The sequence below is a fragment of the Trachemys scripta genome, chromosome 10 (assembly GCF_013100865.1).
Source record: "Trachemys scripta elegans isolate TJP31775 chromosome 10, CAS_Tse_1.0, whole genome shotgun sequence".
Lineage (NCBI taxonomy): Eukaryota > Metazoa > Chordata > Testudines > Emydidae > Trachemys > Trachemys scripta.
Genome location: NC_048307.1, coordinates 43,349,298 through 43,372,096, shown reverse-complemented (window position 1 = coordinate 43,372,096; position 22,799 = coordinate 43,349,298). Strand labels below are relative to the sequence as shown.

The 22,799-nt window shown below is 52.0% G+C and overlaps 1 protein-coding gene across 5 annotated transcripts in view; it reads right to left on the bottom strand.

The window, feature by feature from the left end:
• The window catches only part of CELF6 (CUGBP Elav-like family member 6), a 242,295-nt gene extending 225,446 nt beyond the window's left edge, over positions 1-16,849 (bottom strand). For all 5 annotated transcript variants that reach the window (XM_034784320.1, XM_034784324.1, XM_034784322.1 and 2 more), the window contains exon 1: positions 16,618-16,849. In XM_034784320.1, coding sequence (XP_034640211.1) covers positions 16,618-16,798 — 181 coding nt within the window. In that variant the 5' untranslated portion in view covers positions 16,799-16,849. The remainder of the gene's footprint in view (positions 1-16,617) is intronic.
• Between the last annotated feature and the right edge of the window lie 5,950 nt (positions 16,850-22,799).

Here is a 22,799-nt window from a genome sequence, read left to right as displayed (position 1 = left end):
GAGTCGAGGGCAGGACTGGGCAGCAGGATCTCACCCTGGGGATGTTGCAGGAGCCACACAGAGCCCGGCTTGGTCCTGCCACGCCCTGGAGAGCGCATTGGGTTGGGGCGCAGCAAACAAATCTCTTTACTGGTCCGCTGAGCATGGGCAGTGCTGGAACAGGGAAAATGGCCTCCAGCGGCTACCCAGAGCCAGAAAACCCAGGTACTGCGCATGGTATAAATGCCAAGCGAGAGACACCGAGATCATGCACCAGCATGGCCTGGACCGCCTGTACTCCAAAGTGTCCCCAAGAGGGGGCTTGGGGCCCGTTCTTCCTTGCCCTGCCCCTAGCATCCTTATGTCAGTGCAAGGCATGTGGAAATGGTCCCCATTCAGATTCCATAGTGCTTTGTGCCCACTTTGTCCTGAGATCAGTCAGGGCACGAGAGGCAGGGCAAGGGGAGATCTGGAACCAGCTGTTTAGGAGATGTAAATAGGTGCCTTCTAAAGTGGAGAGACAGGAGATCCAGCAGCCATGCTATATGTGAGGTGAGAGAGAGACAGGAAACTAATGGGCCGGCTGAGCCTGGCTGTGAGCTGCATGAGTGATTGTGAGGCCAGGACAGGGGGGACTTTGACAACTCTGGAGCCTGTGGGGGACAGTGTGGGGATTGGGAAGCCAGGGGGGCTGATTCTGATCATGCTGCTATTGCAGCAGGGTAACTGCACTGAGATCAGCGAAGCCCTCGGCTTTCCACCCGCGTGACGGAGAGCGGGATCGGTATGTGCTGGCCAGGGCCGGGCTGCCCTGTATTCACATCCTGGCCTCTCGCTTTAGTATGGGCTTCAGCCAAACCCAAACTCCTGGGAAATGGCCACTTTTCAGCCCGTCCCCATGGGCTGATCTCATGGGCTCCAAACAGGTCCCTCTGGACAAAACTGGTCTGGATTCACCGGGTTCTGGGACACGCTCATGTTTGCAGGGTGTTAGTGGAGCACTCAGAGCTCAGCACCACACGGAGCAAAGAAGGACCATGGGCTCTGCCCGCTTGGAGCTTAGCATCCCCACTGGCAGAGAACATGGCACGGCACAGAGGACCCGGGCAAGCCAAGGGTCCGCGAGTCTTGACACGGGACAGTGCACGGTTGGGGTTCTTGTCAATCAGGATACCCAGTGATGCGCTATCGGAATTGGAACAAGGGATACCACCCAGATGGCCTCCTTGGGTAGGGGAATCGATTCACTTGATCCCCCATTTAAACTAACCCTCTTGCTCAGATCCAGAGTCCAGGGGGGAAGCAACAGCGCTAGGCAAACTGTTATGGAGCCGCCGCTTGCAGCAGACGCTTATACTCTGTCCCTGAAATCTGCCCAGCAGGTGTAAATCAGTGTTCGCCTGTCAATGTAACAGCACCATGCCAACGTGCACCTGCTGCGAATCCAGCCCTGTGTACACTGAGCAACTTGCAACATGTGTCCTCAGAAAGTAATGCTGTCCACATCTGCCTCCTATGTGCAAACACCCACGTCGGCTGGCTGCTGTCACCACCCAAACACCCGGCCTCCATGCTCACGCACCCTTGCTCCCTACCTCCCGAGCCACAGCATCTGATCCACACAGCCTCCCCCCGAAGCATCCACACCCTCTGTCCCCCAGGTCACACAACCTGCCCCTATGCAGCCCCCACACAGCACCCCTAGCTCTGCAGGGTCCTTCCACCAACTGTGCACCCCATCCCTGTAGCCATGCCCTCTGGCCATAACCACTGGAACTCCCCAGACATCCCCACTCGCTGTGGGAGGGAGGGCTCCAGAGAGCGGGCAGTGACCTGGCCACCTGCAGACTTCCAAGAGTTGGAGGCCTAACAAGGGTGAGTCCTGCGCTCCTCGCCAGGGAGGGGTCAGCAAGGACCCTTGTTAGGGGGCACCAAAGAGGCTCTGACATGTCTGTCCCTCATGCCGGGTCTCTTATCATCACCTTCACTTGTCAGGGCCACACGCACGTGGCCCCCAGTGAAGCCAATGGGGTGGGCGGGTGTTTATTCAAGTCCCATCTCTGCCATTGGCCCGCTGGATGACTTGGGGCACATCAATTCCCTGCTCCATGCCTCAGTTTCCCCACCTATCAAATGGGGGTACTGATGCCGCCCTCCTTGGTGAAGTGCTGGGGATTGCTGCAGCAAAGCACTGCCTGCTGTTCCTGTTATTACTAGGGAGTCAGTCCAGTCGTTCCTACCACCCGTGGGCAGAGGAGCAGTCTCACCGCATACTAACACGATGCCACAACTACCACTACATTGGCACCATCACTGGCATTGCCCCTGGGGAAGCCCAGGGCTAGATGGGCCATGGAGACTGACTGTAAGCCCTGGAGAATTGATACTGGGATTTGGCTGTCCACCCAGAGGGGCCCAGTGCTTGGCACCGGCTCCCCTGGCATGGAGACCAATGATACAGGCCTCACCTGTCCATGGGATTGTGTCTAAATCATAAATGAAGTGATGTGGATTTGGCCACTGTGCAAGGACAGTGCTGGGTCAGGGGGAGGGGAGACGGGCTTGGATTTAAGGCAATTGGAGTGCATTAGCCAGGTCTGGTTAATTGAAATCAGTGAACAGAGCCAAACACACCGGGATTAAAGCAAATCCCTCCAGATTAACAAATCAGCAGCACTAGGCAGACAATGTGGGGAGATGGGGATCGGATCAAGCTGTGGGGAGCGGGCTGCCCTGAGACAAGGCCCTCCTTTGAGCACAGCCCCACCCTCATGCCATTACCCCCACCTGCACTTGGGGTCACCCAAGTATGTCTCCCATATCCCCAAGAGCAGCCCCAGTCTCCCTCCCCTTGGGCGATGCAGCAGGCATACCCTCTGTCCCCCAAGGAGGCAGAGGGCACCCGCAGTATTTACCCCCATAATTGGGTGTGTATCTGCCTGGGGCTGGGCTCTTCTTGTGCTGCTGGGGTGGGGCTGGCTGGGTCCCCAGAGAAGTACGGCTGGGAGTTAACACTCCCTTGAGATGCCTGGGGCTCTCAGAGCTATTATCTCAGACTCTGTGCAAACGCAGGTGAAATTGTTGCACCCAGGTCATGTTTTCAAGCTTTTCTTCCCAGCCAGGTGGCCCAGAATCTTCCTATTGGTTTTTAATGAAAGCTGATTTCCTCACATGGCTCTGGGAGCTGGCCCCATGCAATGGCCTATAATGCCCACGTCAGACCAGGGACGGGCTGTTCAGTGCCGCTGGGCGATATGACGGGGTGTGGGGCAGACTACAGGGCACTCTCCCTGCCTGGATCTGGCCCAGACTGTTAGACCCAAAGTGGGTGCCTCCTCCCCAGTTGCCCCCGGCACAAACACTCTTCCCCCAGACAGAGGCTACCTTTCAGTCATTTAGTAGGTCAAAGACTTCAGCCACTGAGGGGTTAGTGGACTAAGAGTCCATGAGGAACTGCTCTCCCTGCGATCAGCTGTGGAAGCAGCGGTAAGCACTGATCTCAAAGAGCATGACTGACTGCTTTTCATCCAGTCGGGGTTTGGACAGTGAGGGTGGGTCCAACTCACCCCCGATGTAATGCCAATGACTACACCAGGGATAAATCTGTCCCCTTATTTTACAAGCATTTCTCACCTTTCGTCCCCACACACCCTATCCAGGGATCACTTCACCCTCTCCTGAAAAGCAGCCCCTTCTGGGGCCAGTCAGGACAGCTGTTTCATAGAATCATAGAATATCAGGGTTGGAGGGGACCTCAGAAGGTCATCTAATCCAACCCCCTGCTCAAAGCAGGACCAATCCCCAACTAATTTGTCAAGCCTGACCTTAAAAACCTCTAAGGAAGGAGATTCCACCACCTCCCTAGGTAACCCATTCCAGTGCTTCACCACCCTCCTAGTGAAAAAGTTTTGCCTAATATCCAACCTAAACCTCCCCCACTGCAACTTGAGATCATTGCTCCTTGTTCTGTCATCTGGTACCACTGAGAACAGTCTAGATCCATCCTCTTTGGAACCTCCCTTCAGGCAGCTGAAAGCAGCTATCAAATCCTCCTCATTCTTCTCTTCTGCAGACTAACGGAGCACAGCAACACTGCCCCATCAGGTTTACCAAGGGTGATCCAATCTCCACCTGAAATTGCAGTGGGGAATTTGGGAAGGTGGGCTTTGGCCAGGACCCCAGGGTTCAGCCCCCTGACCCTGTGAAAAGGGCCTCGGGATGATCTCTGATGGCCAGGAATGCTCAGGACCTCACTTTTACATGTCCTAGCATCTGCACCAGCATAGTGCTTCTATGAGGCCAGGAAGCCTCCTGGAAAAGAGGCTTCACTGGACATCTGATACCCTCTGCTCCTCCCTAGAAGAACTGATAATGCCCACTTGCAATGATGCCCCTGCCTGGGTCCTCTGGCCAAAGGACTAAGGAATTTAGATCAGGAGCCCTCACGGCTTGAGCTAAAGGCCCAGACTGGAACAGACTCTGAAATCTGGATAGCAACTGGACAGGTCCAAAGCCCAACCCTGTTACTGTCAGTTGCCCATTACAGGCCAAAGCTAGCCAAGCCTGTGACGGGGCATGTCTAGCACAAGCGGGGGGTTCCTCACTTCCATTCATTAAGGGCCAGCCAGATCCTCTTCTCCAGGCAAGCGGTGGCAGGGTTGCTGTTTGAAGGTGTCCCGTCGGCTCAGGTACCCAGCCCTGAGGGAAGCCCTCTGTGTGCTCTCAGCAGCACTGCATGCGCTCTCTCCTTGGGAGCAATGGCTGTTTCCAAAGAGGCAGTCCCTGGCTTGGGTTCATAGTCAGCTGGTTGTGGGAGGCTCAAGTGCAGGGCATCCTGGGAAATGTAGTACCAAATGGCTAACAGACCTGGAGAATAGGGGCTTGAGAGTGGGGATTCTGGGAACTAGCTTGCCTAGAAAAGACAGCTGCCCAGCTGTCCTTTAGCCAGAGAGCAGTGATCATTCCCACTGCCAGCCATGGGTCCATGTGAGTCGTGGGCGTCATCCCCTCCGGTCTCAGAGTCAGCTTCTGGGGGATGATGGGGTACTTCTTTTGGATTCCTACTTTCCTGAAGGAGTCCAGTGGGGACCTAATGCTTAGCATAGGGAAATCCGCAGCTGGCTTAGACAGCCCGGCCCCAGTTATTCTAGGGTTGGCTGCTGCACAATGCACTCATAGATTCATACACTTTAAGATCAGAAGGGACCATCATGATCTAGTCCAGGGGTCGGCAACCTTTCAGAAGTGGTGTGCCGAGTCTTCATTTATTCACTCTAATTTAAGGTTTCGCGTGCCAGTAATACATTTTAACGTTTTTAGATGGTCTCTTTTTCTAAGTCTATAATATATAACTAAACTATTGTTGTATGTAAAGTAAATAAGGCTTTTAAAATGTTTAAGAAGCTTCATTTAAAAATAAATTAAAATGCAGAGCCCCCCGGACCAGAAGCCAAGACCCGGGCAGTGTGAGTGCCACTGAAAATCAGCTCACATGCCGCCTTCGGCACACGTGCCACAGGTTGCCTATCCCTGCTCTAGTCTGACCTCCTGCACATCGCAGGCCACAGAACCTCACCCCCCCCCACAGACTCCAATAATAGACCCACAACCTCTGACTGAGTTACTGACATCCTCAAATCATGGTTTAGAAACTTCAAGTTACAGAAAACCCACCATTTACACTAGGTTAAACCTGTAAGTGACTCACGCCCCAGGCTGCGGAAGAGGGAAAAAGACCTCCAAGGTCTCTTGCCAATCTGCCCTGAGGGAAAATTCCTTCCCGATCCTAAATATGGAGATCAGTTAGACCCTGAACAAGTGGGCAAGACCCACCAGACAGATACCTGGGAAAGAATTCCCTATAGTAACTCATAGCCCTCCCCATGTACTGTCCCGTCTCCCGCCATTGGGGATTTTTGCTATTGGCGCATGTGGAGTGGCTCCTTGGGAGCCAGTCCTGCAGGCACAAGTTACAGCAGCCCCAAGGATGCTCTAATTAGTGCTACAGGCAGGTAAAATTGCAGGGGAGAGGGTGGACCTCTGCATGCTCCACTTCGTGTGCACTAAGCATTCTCTAGTGCACATGGGCTCTGACCCAGGGCTTAGGGTAACATCTTTAAACTCCTCTTCCTTTAACCTTGTGCTGCCTGGCTACTTCTACAGCCCCTTCACCCCACCAACATGGCTTTATCCGGCTCACACCCTGCAAGGTCAGAAATATTTATTATCCCCATTTTTCACAGATGGGGATCCAAGGGCTGGAGAGAACTAACTGACTTGCCTAACAGGCAGGAAGCCTGCAGCAGAAGCTGGACTCAAACCCAGATCTGTGTCCCTCTCCTGTGTCCCACAAGGCCATCCTGCCTCTCCTGAAGCCTGGGCATGACCCAGACGGGAGAGCACCACCTGCCACTTCCTGGAGCGTCACGGGTTTTTCCACCAAGGTCTCCCAGCCAAGCAGTGACCATATCTGACCCTGTTGAGCAGCCAAGATACAAGTAGACCGACGTAAAAGCATGTCCAGAGTCACCATTGGCAGGGGGGAGAGAGGGGACAACTGAAGCTAATGAAGCATCCTGGCTTTGAAAAGAGACTGGAACTGTGGGAACTGCGGAGCCCTTGCTTGGGGCAGGGGCAGGGGCAGCTTGTGGAGACCCCATGGCCGCCCCTGCACCTAGGGGTTGGACATGCTGGCTGCTTCCAGGAGCTGTGCGGAGCCCAGGCAGGCAGGGAGCCTGCCTTAACCCCAGTGTGCCACTGACTGGACTTTTAGCAGCCTGATGAGTAGTACCAGAGCTGCCCTGGTCTCTTTTCTACCGGGTGTTCCAGTCGAAAACCAGACACCTGGCAACCCTACCAGTGACTTACACAGGGAGCCTAAGGCTGGGGATGGAAATTGCCAGCTTACAGAGGAAAAGAGTGGGGCTCTCAGAGCCCGGAGTGGGGCGCTTGTTTTGACAGCAGCAGTGGGCACAGACAAGGCTCCCTCCAGGCAGTAGCGATTCATCCTGTACCTCTTGGGTAAACCCAACAGTGCCACATTCCTCCTCCCCCGCTCTTTGTAGTGTCCAGAGTTGTCTCCAGGGTGAGGGGAGCCAGTCCCCTCCAAACAAGGCAGGATATTGGCTGCTCAACACCCTGCTGCTCATAAATGGAGTGTCTGACTCCACCCTCCACTGCACGGGCATCCCCATAGCCCTGCCCCAGCATGCACTGGGCTCTGCGGGACCCTAGGATATTGCCAAGTCCTGGTTAGGGATCTGGAGGGCCTGCCCCCTGGACATTACACAGACCTTTCCCACCTCCTAGCCACAACCTGCAGTCTTTGGAAAGTGAGGTCCCATTGGCTGACACTAACTTCCTTCACTAACTTCCTGCCTTCTGGAGATGGCTTTACTTTGGGTTACCAAAACACATGCTCAAGCCCCTCCTACCAAATCCCACCTGTGGCAGTAGAAAAAGAACTGACAGGAATTTAAGGGGATTTCATATTCAAACAGTCCCCTTATGTAAGCAAAAGTCAGGCTAGCTGTAACCCTAATAACGCAAGATTTGTAAAAGCAAGAATTGTGTAAGGCGAGTGGAAAAAAATGTATGAAAAGTTGTTGTGACCTTGTGTTAAATAAGTATGAAATGTAGACTATAGTCTAAATTGTTGAGAAAAATAAAATGTCAGGAGGACACATGTATAAACAAAATGCAGCTGTGGCCCATTATTGTATGTAACAAAAGGTATAAATGCTTGCTGTAATTGTTTACCTGAAGAGAGACCTGTTCTGCTCTCTCCCTCCATGCAATTGCTAAAAAAAAGTAAAGTATCTGACTTGCTGCACCCAACCTAAAAGTAAGAACTCTGTTTTTCTCCGACACACCCCTTAGCCCAAGTCACGCCCCTTCCTTCCAGATGACACCCTGAGGGAATTCCCTCTTGGCTGCTGGGACACTGGGCAAATTGGGATTACAGTCTCTGTCCCCGCCCCCTCTCCTGGATCCTACGGGTGCTCCCTTCTTCAGCATTCTGCCACACACGTTTCTAGTCCGAACCCTTGTATATCTGTGCAATAAAGATTGAAGAACACATGTTGCTTGCTGCAAGTTGTCTCTGTTATAACATGTGTTTAGTTTATGGGAGGGTTACTGTGAAGGCAGCGGAATAGTCAGCAGCCAGTCTAACCAAAATTTGTGTTCTGTGGGGTGAAGAGGAGCTGGAGGGAGAGGACTGTATGCGTGTGGGGTGGGGGATGACAGGGAGAGTGGCTGTGGAGGGGGCAGGACATGGGCCTGGGTGGTAGGCAAACCTTGGATTGGTTGTTTGAGGGAGTCTGTATCTTACTAGTCTCTGCAGGAGGAGGGTAGGCAAGTATCTACTTCCTGATCTCGGGGCAGACGAATGTGGTGTCTCCAAAAAGGCATAGTACAGAGGTTTGGAACTGAAAGCACAAGGACTGTGACCACTGAGGGAAAAGAACTATCTGCACTGGCAGGGCTGCCAATGCCAACGTGTGGGTTCAGGACAATTCCTGGATCCTGAGATTGCAGAAGTTTGCAGGAGAGCAAGGAGAACACCACTGCATGGGGATTGCTGACCGCAGGCTGATTTGGGTGGTGAGAGGTGGCCCGCATTGGCCTCACGTTCAGCCCACTCTGCAGTGTCTAAGGAGGTTGTGATCTACCCGCCATTGTGGTAATTCACTCAGGCAGAAATGACCTGGCCCTTATTCCCGGTGCGCCCCTCCTACAATATATGAGAGCAGCTGTGGACGGCATCAGAGATTTGCGCCCAGGAGCTGTGATACTTTTCTCGGAATTGGCTGTGCCCAGGCAGCCGCAACTCAGCCTTCTTCCAGCATGGTCCCAACAAGCCCTGTCAACACCCTGCCCTCTCCACACTTACTGAAATGTGCCAGCTCTTCCCCTCTTCTCAACACCCAGTCACGCCCCCCACCCCGGATTCCATCAAACACTATTAAAGGACAACATAAAATGGTTGCCCATGCCACTCGCCCGCTCTTCCCCTGGAGAGGGCAATGACCGACGGGAATCACTGCCTGTTTGGTACAGGAGTGTTCGTGCTGTGAGGACATAGGGAGGTTGTGACAGGGCTGTGACTGTGATCTGAGGGGAGATCCATGTTTTCCACGCCCTCCTGTGTGAGGAAAGGGAAGGGGAGCATGTACAGCAGGGGTAGGCAATCTATGGCACGCGTGCCGAAGGCGGCATGCGAGCTGATTTTCAGTGGCACTCACACTGCCCAGGTCCTGGCCACCGGTCCGGGGGAGCTCTGCATTTTAATTTAATTTTAAATGAAGCTTCTTAAACATTTTAAAAACCTTATTTACTTTACATACAACAATAGTTTAGTTATATATTATAGACTTATAGAAAGAGACCTTCTAAAAATATTAAAATGTATTACTGGCATGCGAAATCTTAAATTAGAATGAATAAATGAAGACTCAGCACACCACCTCTGAAAGGTTGCCGACCCCTGGTGTACAGGATGCACCATGTCCGTGCAGAATTGCCTGGGTGATGGCGGTTGCAGGGCATGTCTTTGATTCCAAAAGATCCTGCCAGCCGTGAGGTGGAACATGAGAGGATGCTAATGCTTTAATGATGGTTAGGTGATGGTGTTCTGAAGGTACACATAAGGGAGTTGTACAAGGCTGTGAAGTGCTTCTGAAATTGAATCCATGGGGACACTTTCTGGGGCCGTGGCTAAGTGTGTGAGTGTATCCTAGACCTTACAATGCCAAACAGGCCTGCCTACTGCCTCCACTGGCACTCCTAACCCCCTCCCTGCACCTGGAGTGTACCCGCAGCATCCCCCCTAGCTACTGCCCACTCCAGGGGAACACAGAGAAGGTGGGGTGAGCAGCCTCTTGGGGTTTTCTATTTCCCTTTTGCCCTTGACTAGTGTCTAATGGAGTCCTGTGGGTGAGTGAATAGGCTATGAAAGGAGGGGAAGAGTTTGTATATTTCAACAATGGTGCGGCTGGCAGTGTGAAGGCGTGTGCATTAACAGGTCTGAAAGGGGGCAGTTAAGGTTGTCGGGGTGAGCTTACCGCTTTTCGGACATTTGAGTTTTGCTCAGCTCAGCATTCAGCAGGAACGACCAATCACTAAGCAAACAGAACTCTGTGCTAAGGTCGTTTTCTGCCACTGAATTTCAGATCAGACCCATACTCCAAACAAGACACCTATTACCTCCACCTATACTCAGACAAGCTGTGTCACCTCCCCAGCATGTTTTGCTGCCTAGAGAGAAATTAGCGAGCACTGACATGGCCCAGAACGTCACTCAGGGTATGTCCACTCCAGAGCTGGGCAAACTAGAAGAAAGGAAAGCAAGGGGCTGTCAATGCCCCAGGCCTGCTTGGGCAAGGAAGGAGGGTTCATACGCCTAGGGGAGATCTCCTGAGCATCCTATGGGTCCCCAGCATGCAGTGAACAGCTGCTGTGCTCACTACCCCTCATTAGCACAGCTAATGTAGCAGCTACAGAGAGGCCCAGCAGGGGTCCATGCAGCTTGATGCAGCATTAGCTCCAGCTCAGAGATCCTTGGGGGCAGCAACAGAGCTGCTAAGAGGCTGCTCCCCACCCCATACTGCTAGCCCAGCCCTCCCTTGGTATCCAGGGGAGCCTCCACCTCCCAGAGAAACTTTTACTGGGTTGGAGGAAGGTGGGAAGATGCCGCCAAACTGGCACTGATCCCCACAGGTGACCTCCAGGGTTCCTCCCCCCGGATGGCCCCCCAGGCCTGATCCCCCTAGATCTGTCTCCTCTACTAAGGAAGCAGAGAGGCTGATCCAGCCTTGGCCATCTGTATTGTCTGTACATCTAGGTACGCTGGCAGCACACACCCTCTCTCAGGGAGCATGAGTGCTGCAGCTACTCTGGTATCTAGTGTCCATACACTCCTTCCCGTGGTGGGTGGGGGGATATTGCTCGGCATTACACCCATGCCACTGGAGCTTTGTCATCAGTGGCTCACACAGCATTCCCCTGCGGGTGCTGTGTATCACACAGACCTTCCCAGACTCTCCAGGGAGCTGGTAACCAGGGAGACCATGTCACCGTAACCTCTTCTCCCTCAGCAAGCCGAGCCACTGGAAAGAGAAAGGTTCCCTATCTCCACAAGCCAAGAGGGCAGCCAGCCTATCCCTCCCCTTATGCCTGGCCCGCGGGGCTGAGAATGCTTCAGGCAGCTAGACTCTGGTTCTCTGGCCATTTCTCATCTTCCTACAGCCTTGCCTCTCCTTTTCTTTCTCTCCCAGCAGGCCACTAGCAAAGACCGGCAGCGGCTGTTCTGTCAGGCAATGGATGTGACACTGTAGTAACCCAGTGTCCAGACCACGATGGCTGGATGGTGACGTCAGCATGAGCTGAGCTGATGGGTCTCAGGCCAGGTCCTAGTGGTCTCATGAGAGCTGGCGCCAGCTGGCCCCCCTGGCTGAGAGTCACCAAGGAGTGACTGTGATGTGGAAAGCGAGCTTCCCTCTCACCGGAGCAGTGTCGCACATTGGTGGGCAATCTGGGAGGATGCTTACCCTGCAGTCGCCCATGCAGTCCCTGTTCTATGGACAAACATACAGTAGCATAGCTGGGGGGGAGCGGCCACTCCCCCACTGAGCACAAGTGGCGCCTTGTCAATTTCCTGGCGCCTTTGTACTCACCCCGGGGAGCGATTAAAAAAAAAGGCACCACCTGCTGCAGCGCTTTTATTTTACTCACCCGGCGGCGCTCCGGGTCTTCAGCGGCATTTTGGCGTCGGGACCTTCAGTGCCGCCGAAGACACCCAAAGCGAGTGAAGGGCCCGCCGCCGAAGACCCGGAGCGTCACCAGGTGAGTAAAAGTGCCGCAGCGGGTGGCGCCTTTTTTTTTTTTATTGCTCCCCCTGTTCCCTCCACCTGGCTACACCACTGCAAACATATCCCCATGGCTGGCAATCCAAGGCCTCTTTCCCAGCATAACCTTTATTTGACTCCGAAAGCGCTCTACCGAGGAAGCTCTCCATGCATCAGGAGAAGGACTCTGCCGAGGAGGCAGGCTGGGGTGCCCTTGTAGGACAGGGTCACCCCACATCTCAGGAGAACAAAACCCATCTCGGCCACGTCCCCTCAGCTCCTCAGATGGGCACAAAGGCATTTCAGGGACCAGACTCCAGCTTGGTTTGCATTGTGTATGCTAATTCTGCAAGGAAGGGCTTTGATGTGCCTCAAACCAACAGGGGATTGGGAAGAGGGAGCCTTGCGTGGGTTAGTTTGTCATCAGAGACCAGTAAGCCCCACAGAGGTCAATGGGCTTTGGACTAGGCCCTTCAAGAAAGACAACATTTTCCCAGCTGTCTCTGATCAGGAGCGTGAATTGTGACTCTGTCTACTGCGGCATCTATTCGCTGAACACTCCCAAAGTTGTTGTGCCTGGCACCAGTAAACTTGCACTGCAGTGGTCCCCAGAGGCAGCTGCATTTCAGTGGTGGGCAAAGGCAAAGAAATAAACACCTCTTTGTGTCCCCAGAGGCAGTGTGTAACGCACCATGCACCAATTCTTCCCTGCAAAAGGCACTATGTACCAATACAGGGGATTGGACGTTGTTGGTATTAATTACTATAATCCACAGGAAGAAAGCGCAATCTATGTTGGTGCAGATCGTGTGTGTGTGTGGTCTCCCTGGCCCTGTGTCTTCGTGCTGAAAGGAGCAAAACTGGTGCTGCCGGTTATTTCCTTCTCTTCACAGCTCCTTTTCTTCTTTCTTTAGACATTTTGATTCACTTTCTCCAGCCTCGGTCAGCTCTGTCACCAAATCTGGGTCCAGAGGCTAAATTTCAATAGCACATTTCAATTCAGTCACCAAAAAAATCCTGAAGGAGACTGAAGGAAGAGCCCAAATCTCAGCAGTGACACTGTACAGAAAAATTGTCAATGAAGGAAGGAGCAAGGAGGGGCGGTGCAGATGCCAGATCAAAGAGTGAAGGGGAAAGAGAACGGAAAAGTAAGAAGAGGGAAAAAATGAAAGAAAGCGAAAATGAAGGGATAGCAATTCTGGGGAATTCAGAGGGCTTTGCTGTTTATGAGACATCATTTGTGCCCCAGATTTTTGTTTGAGGGTTATTGTGATGGGAAATACTCGGGGATGATGGACAGTACTTAGTGCTGCAGGGGAAGGGTTTGCAAAACTATTCCAGGAAAGGTTTGATTGGTATTTTAAATTTAAAGGGGGAAAGGGGTGCAAGCAGAAATCTTGTCTTTATGGGTCAAGCCTAGTCCACCTGAGCTCCTTCCAGTGCTGAGTGCTAAGAAAACACCCTTTAGATAGATAGATAGATAGATAGATAGATAGATAGATAGATAGATAGATAGATAGATAGATAGATAGATAGATTAGAGAATGTAACCACCTTCTGCTACACTACACATTTATTATTTTATTTTCAGGACTAAATTACAAGGCTGAATTTCAACATCTTTTGACCTAATCTCTTTGGGACTAATTCTGATCCTCTTAGTAGCATTTTCCTCAGTAATTCCTATTGATTGTAAAGGGGTTATTCCTGGGGAGAGGTGCTACTCAGTGTGAGAAAGAGAACTGGTTTCTGGCCCTTTCAATATCACATGCTTTGGTTTGTGAATCAAAAATGAAACTAGTGTAAGATTTGTCAATATGGTGAGCTCTTACTCACATGAGTAACTCTCTCATAGTCATGTGAGTAAATGCTTGTTGTTATGTATAAGGGTTGCACAATTTAACCTGCACTGTTTATATCTCTGGCTGGCAAAATTGTCAGCACAATTTGCCCAGCCCAGGCACAAATCTATTTACCCTGTCTTTATTATGCTGATGAAATGAATGAATGATATTTCACTAGGATTTCACAAAAAAAATTAGCCAAAGCAAGCAGGAAAGAAGAATTTTGCCAGGCTCCTTGAACGCTGTATACATAATCACCCATCTTTCTCTTCCAATTATTTTATTAGGTCATATTCAAAGCTTCTTAAAGTGATATTAAAACAGCAGCAAAACAGTTTCCCTTCAAAAAAAGTAAATATTTAATGAATGAAATTGACATTGATGCATTTTTAATATTGGCACAATTAAATCTGCCAGATGATTAAGTATTAATAACTCTTAATAAGTGCAATCAACTTGCCTTCAAATAGAATGAATTCAGGAGTGGAGCAATGCAAGGAGTGTTGCCATCAGTCTGCAATGGGATAGACAACAGCAATTTGGGGCGGACAATTTGTTCTGTTTGTTTAACAATCTTTAACCTTCCTTTATGTGTAATGTATTTACTCTCCTGTGTAAGGCAGGGAGATCACGTGCACTCACACAAATTATCTTTTGGCATTTTAGAAAAGTTGCTGATATAAAATTGAAAATATCCAACTAAAGCTGTTTAGCTACTAGCCATTTATGTCCCTTTAATATCAGCTGTCTGCATTTACAATATTTACCATTTCAAACCAACTCAGCATTCTCCTCAGGGGGGAGGGGAGTTTGCATGAATGTATCTATCTATCTAATCATCCTGAAATGCCTGGTAGAAGTTCTGAGTGCACATGCACAAGCTAGCTCCACTCCAAAGCTTAAAAAGTAAAGAGGGATGACATTTTAATTAGATGAGTGTCTCAAATTAAATGGCATTTTTTCAGCATGATATTTAAAGTTGCATAAGTCTGATTATTTTTGTGCCTTGGGGAAGGGTTTTCCAGAAGATAGATAGATGGATGGATGTGAAAGAAAGAAAGAAAGATATGTATTCACTTTTTGTACTGAAATGTCAACTGGCCCTGCCTTGTTAGCATTAGATGTGTAAACCAGACCCAGGAAAGCACACAGAGAAATTTGGGACGCTCAGTAACAGACTTGAGAACTAAAGAGATAAAATGGCCAGACAGTTGCCAGCTGTGGAACAGTCATCTATCTATCATGTTAAAGACTAAGTTTCATTTTGGCTTCCTAGAAACTCCAGAGAATACCTCTTGCTACCTGCATCCTGGAGTCTCATTTTATGTCTTGGAAACCATTCTGTTCTTTCCAACTGGGAGAGACATAACCTCCCATGTACCAGTTCTGTGCTTCCCCCTCTGTTTCAGTCATCTGGTGCCTCTACCTGAACTGGGGCTCAGCATTATATAAACACCTCATCTCAGGAATCCTACCTGGGAAATATTGGAAATCAAGGAGTAATGCACTCACACATGCTACAGGGTATTAACTCCTAATTCTGCAAAGAAAAAAGCAATCAGGATTACAAGGCCTCTGGTTTGTATTCAGCAGGGGAGCTTTTCAAAACAGCCATCCGAGGAAAAGTTGGAAAGGCATAGGGTGATTTTGTTATTGTAGATGTTTGGAGAGGGGCAGTTTTGAGAATGGGGGACAATGATCTAAGCTCCCTCTTGGTCAGGGTGTTCTGAAATTTACCAGCTTTCATTACTCCTCTCCCTTGAAAAGAATCCCTCTGACGAGCAGAGAATATTCCATGACACATTTAAAGCTAAACCAAGATTTTGAAACACAAGTAGGGAATCTGTTATCAAACAGAGTCAGATTTGGATCCTCTGCTTTTTACAAATCAAGAGGGAGTGCCTTACTTCTTTATTCCTTTTAAAAATACAAACCAGAGTATTTGTTAAGGACTTAGCTGGGATGGATGGGGAACATTTATTGTATTACAAATCAGAGCATTTACCTAGAGGCAAACTGAGTCTGCTTCCCTCGCCTAGCTCTTTGGCTGCTGCTACTCAGTTGGTTTACCCCTTTGCTTTTTGCAAGCTGCTACTTTCACAACAGTTGCAAGAAGTCACCCAACAGGTAATCCTTTCCAGGACTGCTTCCCCCCGACTTTCGACATTCAGCGAGGTTACCAGGTGCCAGTTGATGACACACACCATTTTTCCCTGCAAAATGTTGTTCCTCAACTGCAGTATAAGCCCAGCCATAAACACCCCATTATTATTATTTAAAGGGATCAAGAGGTTTTATTCTCTATTTTGAAGTGATTTTCTCTCCAGCTAGAAACCAAACTGAAAAGCTGCCCCCTCCGCGGGCACGAAAATATTGATTTCTAAACAAAAACACAATTTTTGTCACTAATTTAAATCACTAGACAAAGAGGGAGAGGTAGGCAACTCCCAGTGCCTAGCCCCCATCCATGCTTGAACCAGACCACTCCTGGCAAATGTGGCAAATCCAGCAGTTACTGATGGCACACACATGGGGCTCAGCCCCACAAGGATGGGATGGCGGTGGATGTATAATCAGGCTCCCTGCTCTTCATCAGACCCAACTTTACCCTCCCCATGGCTAAGAGCCCGGCAATCTGGGGGCAGGTAAAGCGGGGCTGGGTGGGCGTTTGGGGAGGGGCTCTGGGTGCAGGTGTGGATGCTGGGGGGCAGATCCTCTCCCCCTTGCACACACTGGGCCTGGGGAGCTAGCCGGCTTCGGAAGCTGGGTGCACGGTGCAGGTGGGGGAGCTGGGGCAGTTGCAGCAGGGCAGGGTGGGCAATCTGGGAGGCTCTGGGGGCTAGGTGCACGGTGCAGGCGGGGGCTGGGGTCGGGCCCCTCTCCCCCCAGCAGCCGGCCCTTTGTTGCTCGGGGCCGGGGCCAAGGCCGGGGCCCGGGGGCGCCCCTACCTTTGTGCATGCCGGTGAACCTGTCCTTCAGCACCGTGAGCTCGTAGATCTTGCCGAACTCCTCGAAGAGGGGCTTGAGGTCCCCCTCCTCCAGGTTGCGGGGGATCTGCCCCACGAACAGCTTGATGGCATCGTGGTCCTTCATGGCGATGCCGGCCGGGCCGGGACTCAGTCCGTTCATCCTGGCGGCGCTGTCCGCGGTGCTGAGCGCGGCACCGCCGCTGCCCGTGGCCATGCTCCCGCGGCCGGCCGCGCTCCTGCTCCGCGCGCGGGGCCGCCTCTGCGCGCCCCTCCGCGCCCCGCTCGCGCCTGCCCCCCGGCCGGATGACGTCAGCCGGCTAGCCCGCCACGAGACGCAAGGTTTTAGCATAATGAGGCAGCGGGAGCCAATCAGAGGGGGCAGCCGGCAGCGGGACAGGGGCTGGGAGACAACCCCCTTCCCCGCCCCCGTGCCAGCGCCGCTCCCCCGTGCACTGGGTTGGGGGTGCCAGGGGTGCGGCGGGGCAGGGCGCGGGGAGGGGTGCACCAGCCTGCTCCGTGGAGCTGGCACCGGGCGCCGGAGCCGTTCCGAGAGCAAAGGGGGGAGGGGGACAGGGAGCCACTATTGCAGCAGATGCATGAGCGGCTCAGCGGGCGGGCAGGGGGGAGCCGGGGCAGAGGCCGGAGGCAGAGGCCTGCAAACGAAGAGTTTGGGGAGCTGAGCAGAGAGTAAATGGCAAGGCGGTGGGAGGGGAGCAGTGACAGCCCTGTGGGTGCTGGCCCCAGGAGCAGACACCAGGGGCTAGAGAAGGGGCAGCACCCAGCACAACGCACATCCCTTGGACTCAGCCAGGCTGCCAGCCTCTTTCCTTCCCGGTAGAGCATTTGTGTGTTTTCAGACAGCCGGCACCAAAAGGGGGGGGGGGGGCACACCCCTGGCTAGAAGTGGTTTCCATCACCTACAGGGCACAGTTTGGTTCACTGGCTCTCAGCACCCTGGCTATACAGATTGTTCCAGCCCCCGTGCAGAAGGGGAGGCTTTGTGCAATCAGAAGAAGGATCTCTCCAGCTGCTCATGAACTGACAACTTTAGGGTTTGTCAGACAGAAACAGCTGCATTTTAACAAGGGATATAAGGGGACAGAACACAACAGAAATGTCTTATCGAATCCCACTCTTTCATCAGATGTGTTACGGTTAGGTGTCTGTCCAATATCAGATTAGATAGATAGATTAGATAGAGGGGGTGTAGGGGGATAGATAGATAGATTAGATAGATGATCGATCTTCCATTGACTTCAATGGAATTTAGGAACTTAAATACCTTTGTGGATTTTGGCCTATGTTGTTTTTAACATAAATACACTGGCTGGGAGCAGAATGGGAGTTGTCATGGCGAATATTATGTTAAACAAGCCAGGGTAGAAGCCTAGCAAGCCGGAGGCACTTAAGATTTCAGCACACTCTTTGCAGTCTCATCCAGTAGCCCTGGAGGAACTGAAAGGCCAGTTGAAAGGGAACATGTAATTGGGAAACTCGCTGGGCCTGTAAAAAACTTTCAACCCAGGAGGGAGCTTTGGGGGCAGCTGAGTTCCTCCCGCATCCCCGGGGCATGGCCCTCAGAGCTTAGGGGCAGGGCTCTGCATGTGGGGGTGGAAGGAGCTGGGATCTCAGATCACACTTCCCCCTGAGTTCACACTGCCCTGAGTGGAGGATGATGGGGAGGGAGATTGTTTGTCTAACAGTGTGTGGAGGGAAAGCACCCTCATCCTGCAAAATGAGATCTCAGAGCTCAGGCCCTCTCCCCACACCCAGTGGGGGGCAAACACAGTGGGAATGAGATTCCATTTGCATAATTCCCATCCCTTCAACCTCCCCTGCTCGTGCTAGTACCCCATGGGCACTGGAGGAGATGCCCATATTTCCCAGGTCAGGCCTAGCCAGTCCTTCTCTTGGCAGCAATGTGCAGCACCATTGGCTGTGTGGGGTCTTCCCAGACTGCAGGGAGCTGGGGTGGGAGGCGGCCTCGTGTGGAAAGGAGCCACATCTATCTCCCTGTGACGAAGTGGGGTTTTATTCATCTTGTTATGTTGCATGTGAGTCTTACTGTCCTATACCAATACTGTGTGTACCTTAGTTTCCCTGTGTGCTGCACCAATACTTCAGTGGTGGGAATTGGGTGTGTGTGATTTTTGCTGAGGCCCTCAGGGCAGGTGAGGCTGCCCAGCTCTTTGCACCTATGTAACCTGAGACCCAAGAGGGGGGATGTGAACTTTTGCCGGGGAAGTGAGACAAAGAGAAGGAGGAGGAGCAACAAGGGGTGTGTCGTAGGTTGGGTTGCTGGAAGCTGGCAGTCCGCGTGGAGGGGGAGTCCAGGGCGTCTGGCCCAGGACTCCCAAGATGGACTTGGCTGAAAGTCACTGATTTCTGTGATACCAAGCTCTGTTCTATGCTGTGTTCCTGTTGACTAATAAACCCAGGGCCATCCTTACCCATATGCAAAGTACTCAGCTGGGTAGGGCACCAGGAAATTTGGGGCACCAAATTTCCTGGTGCCCTGCGCAGCTGCGTGCTGCTCCAGCCCCTGCTCTGCCTCTTCCCCAGGGCCCCAGCCCCTGCTCCACACCCGCCCCGCCTCTTCCTGCCCCTACTCCCCTGAGCTTTGCAGCAGGGCGAGGGTTGCTCTCACTGGCGTCGGGAGTGCAGCGACCCAGACCCAGCCGCGCTGCCGCTGAGTGCTGGGGGGTGGGTACCTCATCCCCCAAGCCAGCCACGCCACCCCTGCGGAGGCCTGGGGCCCACTCCTCGCCCCCCTCTGCGGAGGCCATGGGCCCGCTCCTCCCGCGCCCACCCCCAGCGGAGGCCTGGCGTCCGCCCCCTCCCCGCCCCACAACTCCTGCAGAGGCCTGCTCCCATCCCCGCGGGGGGGGGGGGGGGGCTGCATAGGGCCCCAGAATAGCTAGGGACAGCCCTGAATAAACCTTCTGTTTTACCAGCTGGCTGAGAGTCACGTCTGACTGCGGAGTTGGGGTGTAGGGCCCTCTGGCTTCTCCAGGAGCCTCGCCTGTGCAGACTCGCTGTTGAAAGCGCATGATGTGGAAGGGAATGCTGAATGCTCCAAGGTCAGACCCAGGAAGGTTGAAGCTGTGTAAGCTTCTTGCCCTGGTGACAGTGTGCTCAGAGAGAGGAGGCTCCCGCAGAGTCCTGACTGGCTTCATACAGAGTAGTTCCAGAGCATTGACCTGGTGACTCTGTGACACCCACCATCTCCCGCACACTGCAAAATAACTGCAGCCGCCTGGGTCTGTGATGAAATGGCTCCTCCGAAGGGGCCTCCAGACACATGGTTGTTCATCTACCAGATGCTCCACAGGGGAATGTTTAAATCCCTCGTGCTCCCTCTGCACAAACCAACCATGAGTGTGAGAGCTGCCTCCACCCCTCAGTGTCCCCTGCAGCCCAGACCACCAGCCCTTGGCTGCAGAGAGAGGACCTGAGCCGAAAGGCCTGGAGAGCAGCACAGTGGCTGGGGGAACACCAGGCACCTGAAAGCCAATCTCCAGACCCCGCCAGGAGGGTCAAAAGGGCACTGCTGTGACCGGCAAGAACAAGATCATGGGAGACAATGGGCCAGCTAGGAGAAGCAACACCGCCAGCCTCTTTGGCCTGTTCGAAGGTGTTTGAAGAGAACACAGGAACTGCCTAGCGCCACTATAATCAGCATCAGGGGGGTCTCTGCTGGCCGCCTTGTCAGTCCCAGTGAAGAGGCCAAGGACTGAGTGAGCTGTACAGTATGAACTCCCCTCCGGTTTTCTGGGCTGGTCCATTGAGGTACCTCGATGGGGCAGGGTGAGACGCATTGCTGCTGGTCCTACTCCATCGTGGCTTTGGTATATAGAAACCTCTGAGCTGCAAGGGCCATCATTCCAGCCCATTCCTCCCAGTGGGAGTTTTGCCGTTGACTTCACTAGGGCCAGGATTTCACCCATCATTTGTAGCGATTCATGTGCATTTACGCCAAGACAACATATATGTTAAGGGAGGGAATGGACATCTGTCTATGCTGACACTGCTCACTGCATCCATTTCTGGAACAGAGCACGGCAGCTCTCTGACAGTGCCCAGCAATGCTAGACCCACGTTTGAAGGTAGGAGGTGGACAAGAATCCTGTATCTAACTGAGGCACCAGAGGGAATTTCATTCAATAGAGCAGAATGACCTAGGGTCGGATTTAGCCAGAACATTAGGTTTAACACCTCTGCTCTCTCTCTCTCCTTAGGACTGATTTTCTATTCTGTCACTCCTTGGGCATTCTTTTGCACCTGTGCAAAGTGTGTATTGAGTGGGTGTGGGGTTGCACTCGTGTGAAGGACACCACAAGGTGCAGGATATCAGGGAATTATGCACTCTGATTACATGCCTGTCTTCAGAAGTAACCCCAGAGGTCACACCACTCCACCTCACAAGAGGTAGGGACACTGAGTCAGCCCTGACTCAGGAGGGAGAGTGCCTCTTAGTGAATCATGCACAGCATCTACAAGTTCCTTAGGGGTTTCCCATTAAGTAGTGACCAGGTTCAACCCTGCTTAAGTCTGAGATCACAACCCAGGTTGGCAAAGAAGGCCTGCTGCATAGTGGTTTGCATTCCTCCATACTATCATTGCTTGCTGATTTACACCAGCTATGGATCTGGCCCAGCCTGTCTGCCCATGTGCCCACCAAATCAGCTCATTTCCATATGTGAGGACGTGTGTCCCGTGCCTTTAAAATGGTAGCAAGAAGCCAGGGGGCTGGGGAAGGTGCTATCCAGAAGCTCTTCAGAGAGGCAAGAAGGAAGCCAGAATAGTTTTAGGGGTAACGCTGTCTCCCAAGTTCCTTGTTCAGTGCTAGAGGAAAGTGACTCTCTCCTGGATCTCCCCCTCCCCACCCCATGTCATATGATGCCATGGGCAGGACAGCTCTGCATCATAGAGGCCATGTGCACAGGTCCCAGTGATTTCCAAGAGACTTTGCATATTATTATTGTAATGGATCCAGAATACACAGGGCACACTCATCTTAATGCCCTCTGAAGGGGTAAGGAAACAGCTCTGGCAGTTTGAGAGATAGATGCTGGTCCTACATGCTTGATATTAGAACCCATCTTCCCACCGCATGGCTCTCATGGGAGGGGAGGGCAGGTGAACATATGGAATGCATCTCAGGGGAATTTTGTTTGTACAGCACCTAGCACAATGAGGGCCTGTCTTGCTTGGCCTTTAAGCATTACTGCAATAATAACAACACAAAGAGACTTGCACATACCTGTATATACACAAAACCACACCCAAATAGATATAATATTGTCTCGTTAATTCCTTGTGCTCCCCCATCTGTCTATGTGTCTCCACCTACTGTCTCTTGTCTTATACTTACAATATATATTGTAGCTCTTGAGAGACAGGGCTGCCTTTTTGTTCCATGTCTGTACAGTGCCTATGCCTGGTCCATGACTGAGGTTCCTAGGCCACAACTGCAGTAATGATAACAGACACACACCTATCAGATTCCAGATTCGCACAGCCTCATAAAATGAACTGTAGCATGGGGAATGCAATCATGACATCTCCTATTAGTCTAAAAGAGAGGACAAAAACACAGGAGATTTTCAGACCTCAAAGAACTTGCAGGAGGTCTCCAGGGCTATACAATCTTCATCTTTTTCCACATGTCTAATAAAAGACATCATAATTACTACACTGGGGTCTCTGGCAGTTTTCTTGCCGCTTAGATAATGAAAATCTATTTTATTTAATACATCCAGAGCTGAGCATCCAGGGTGATCACTGGACCTGTTTGCAATACGCTCCTCAAAGACTTGCACTGGCATTTTCCCAAACAGGGTCAATTTTTCAGCACTTTGCAACGAGACACCTAGTAACCCACCCAGGGCAGAGATTTCCCACAGGTGGGCGATGCCATGCCAGAAAGGGAGCATTACCACCATGGGGTGGAATCTCGGCAGATTGTCTGGTACACAAGTCAGTGCTGGGATGGGGTGCCACCAAGGCTAACTGAAGATGCTGCAGATGGACAGAAGATGGTGCTCTTCCATCTCAGTCAGGACTGATGCGGTACCCCAGGAGAGTGTGAGGAGGTACTGAGCAGCTGGAGGGCCCATTTTACAGGAGATTCTAAACGTCATAGGAATATGGGAATTGCC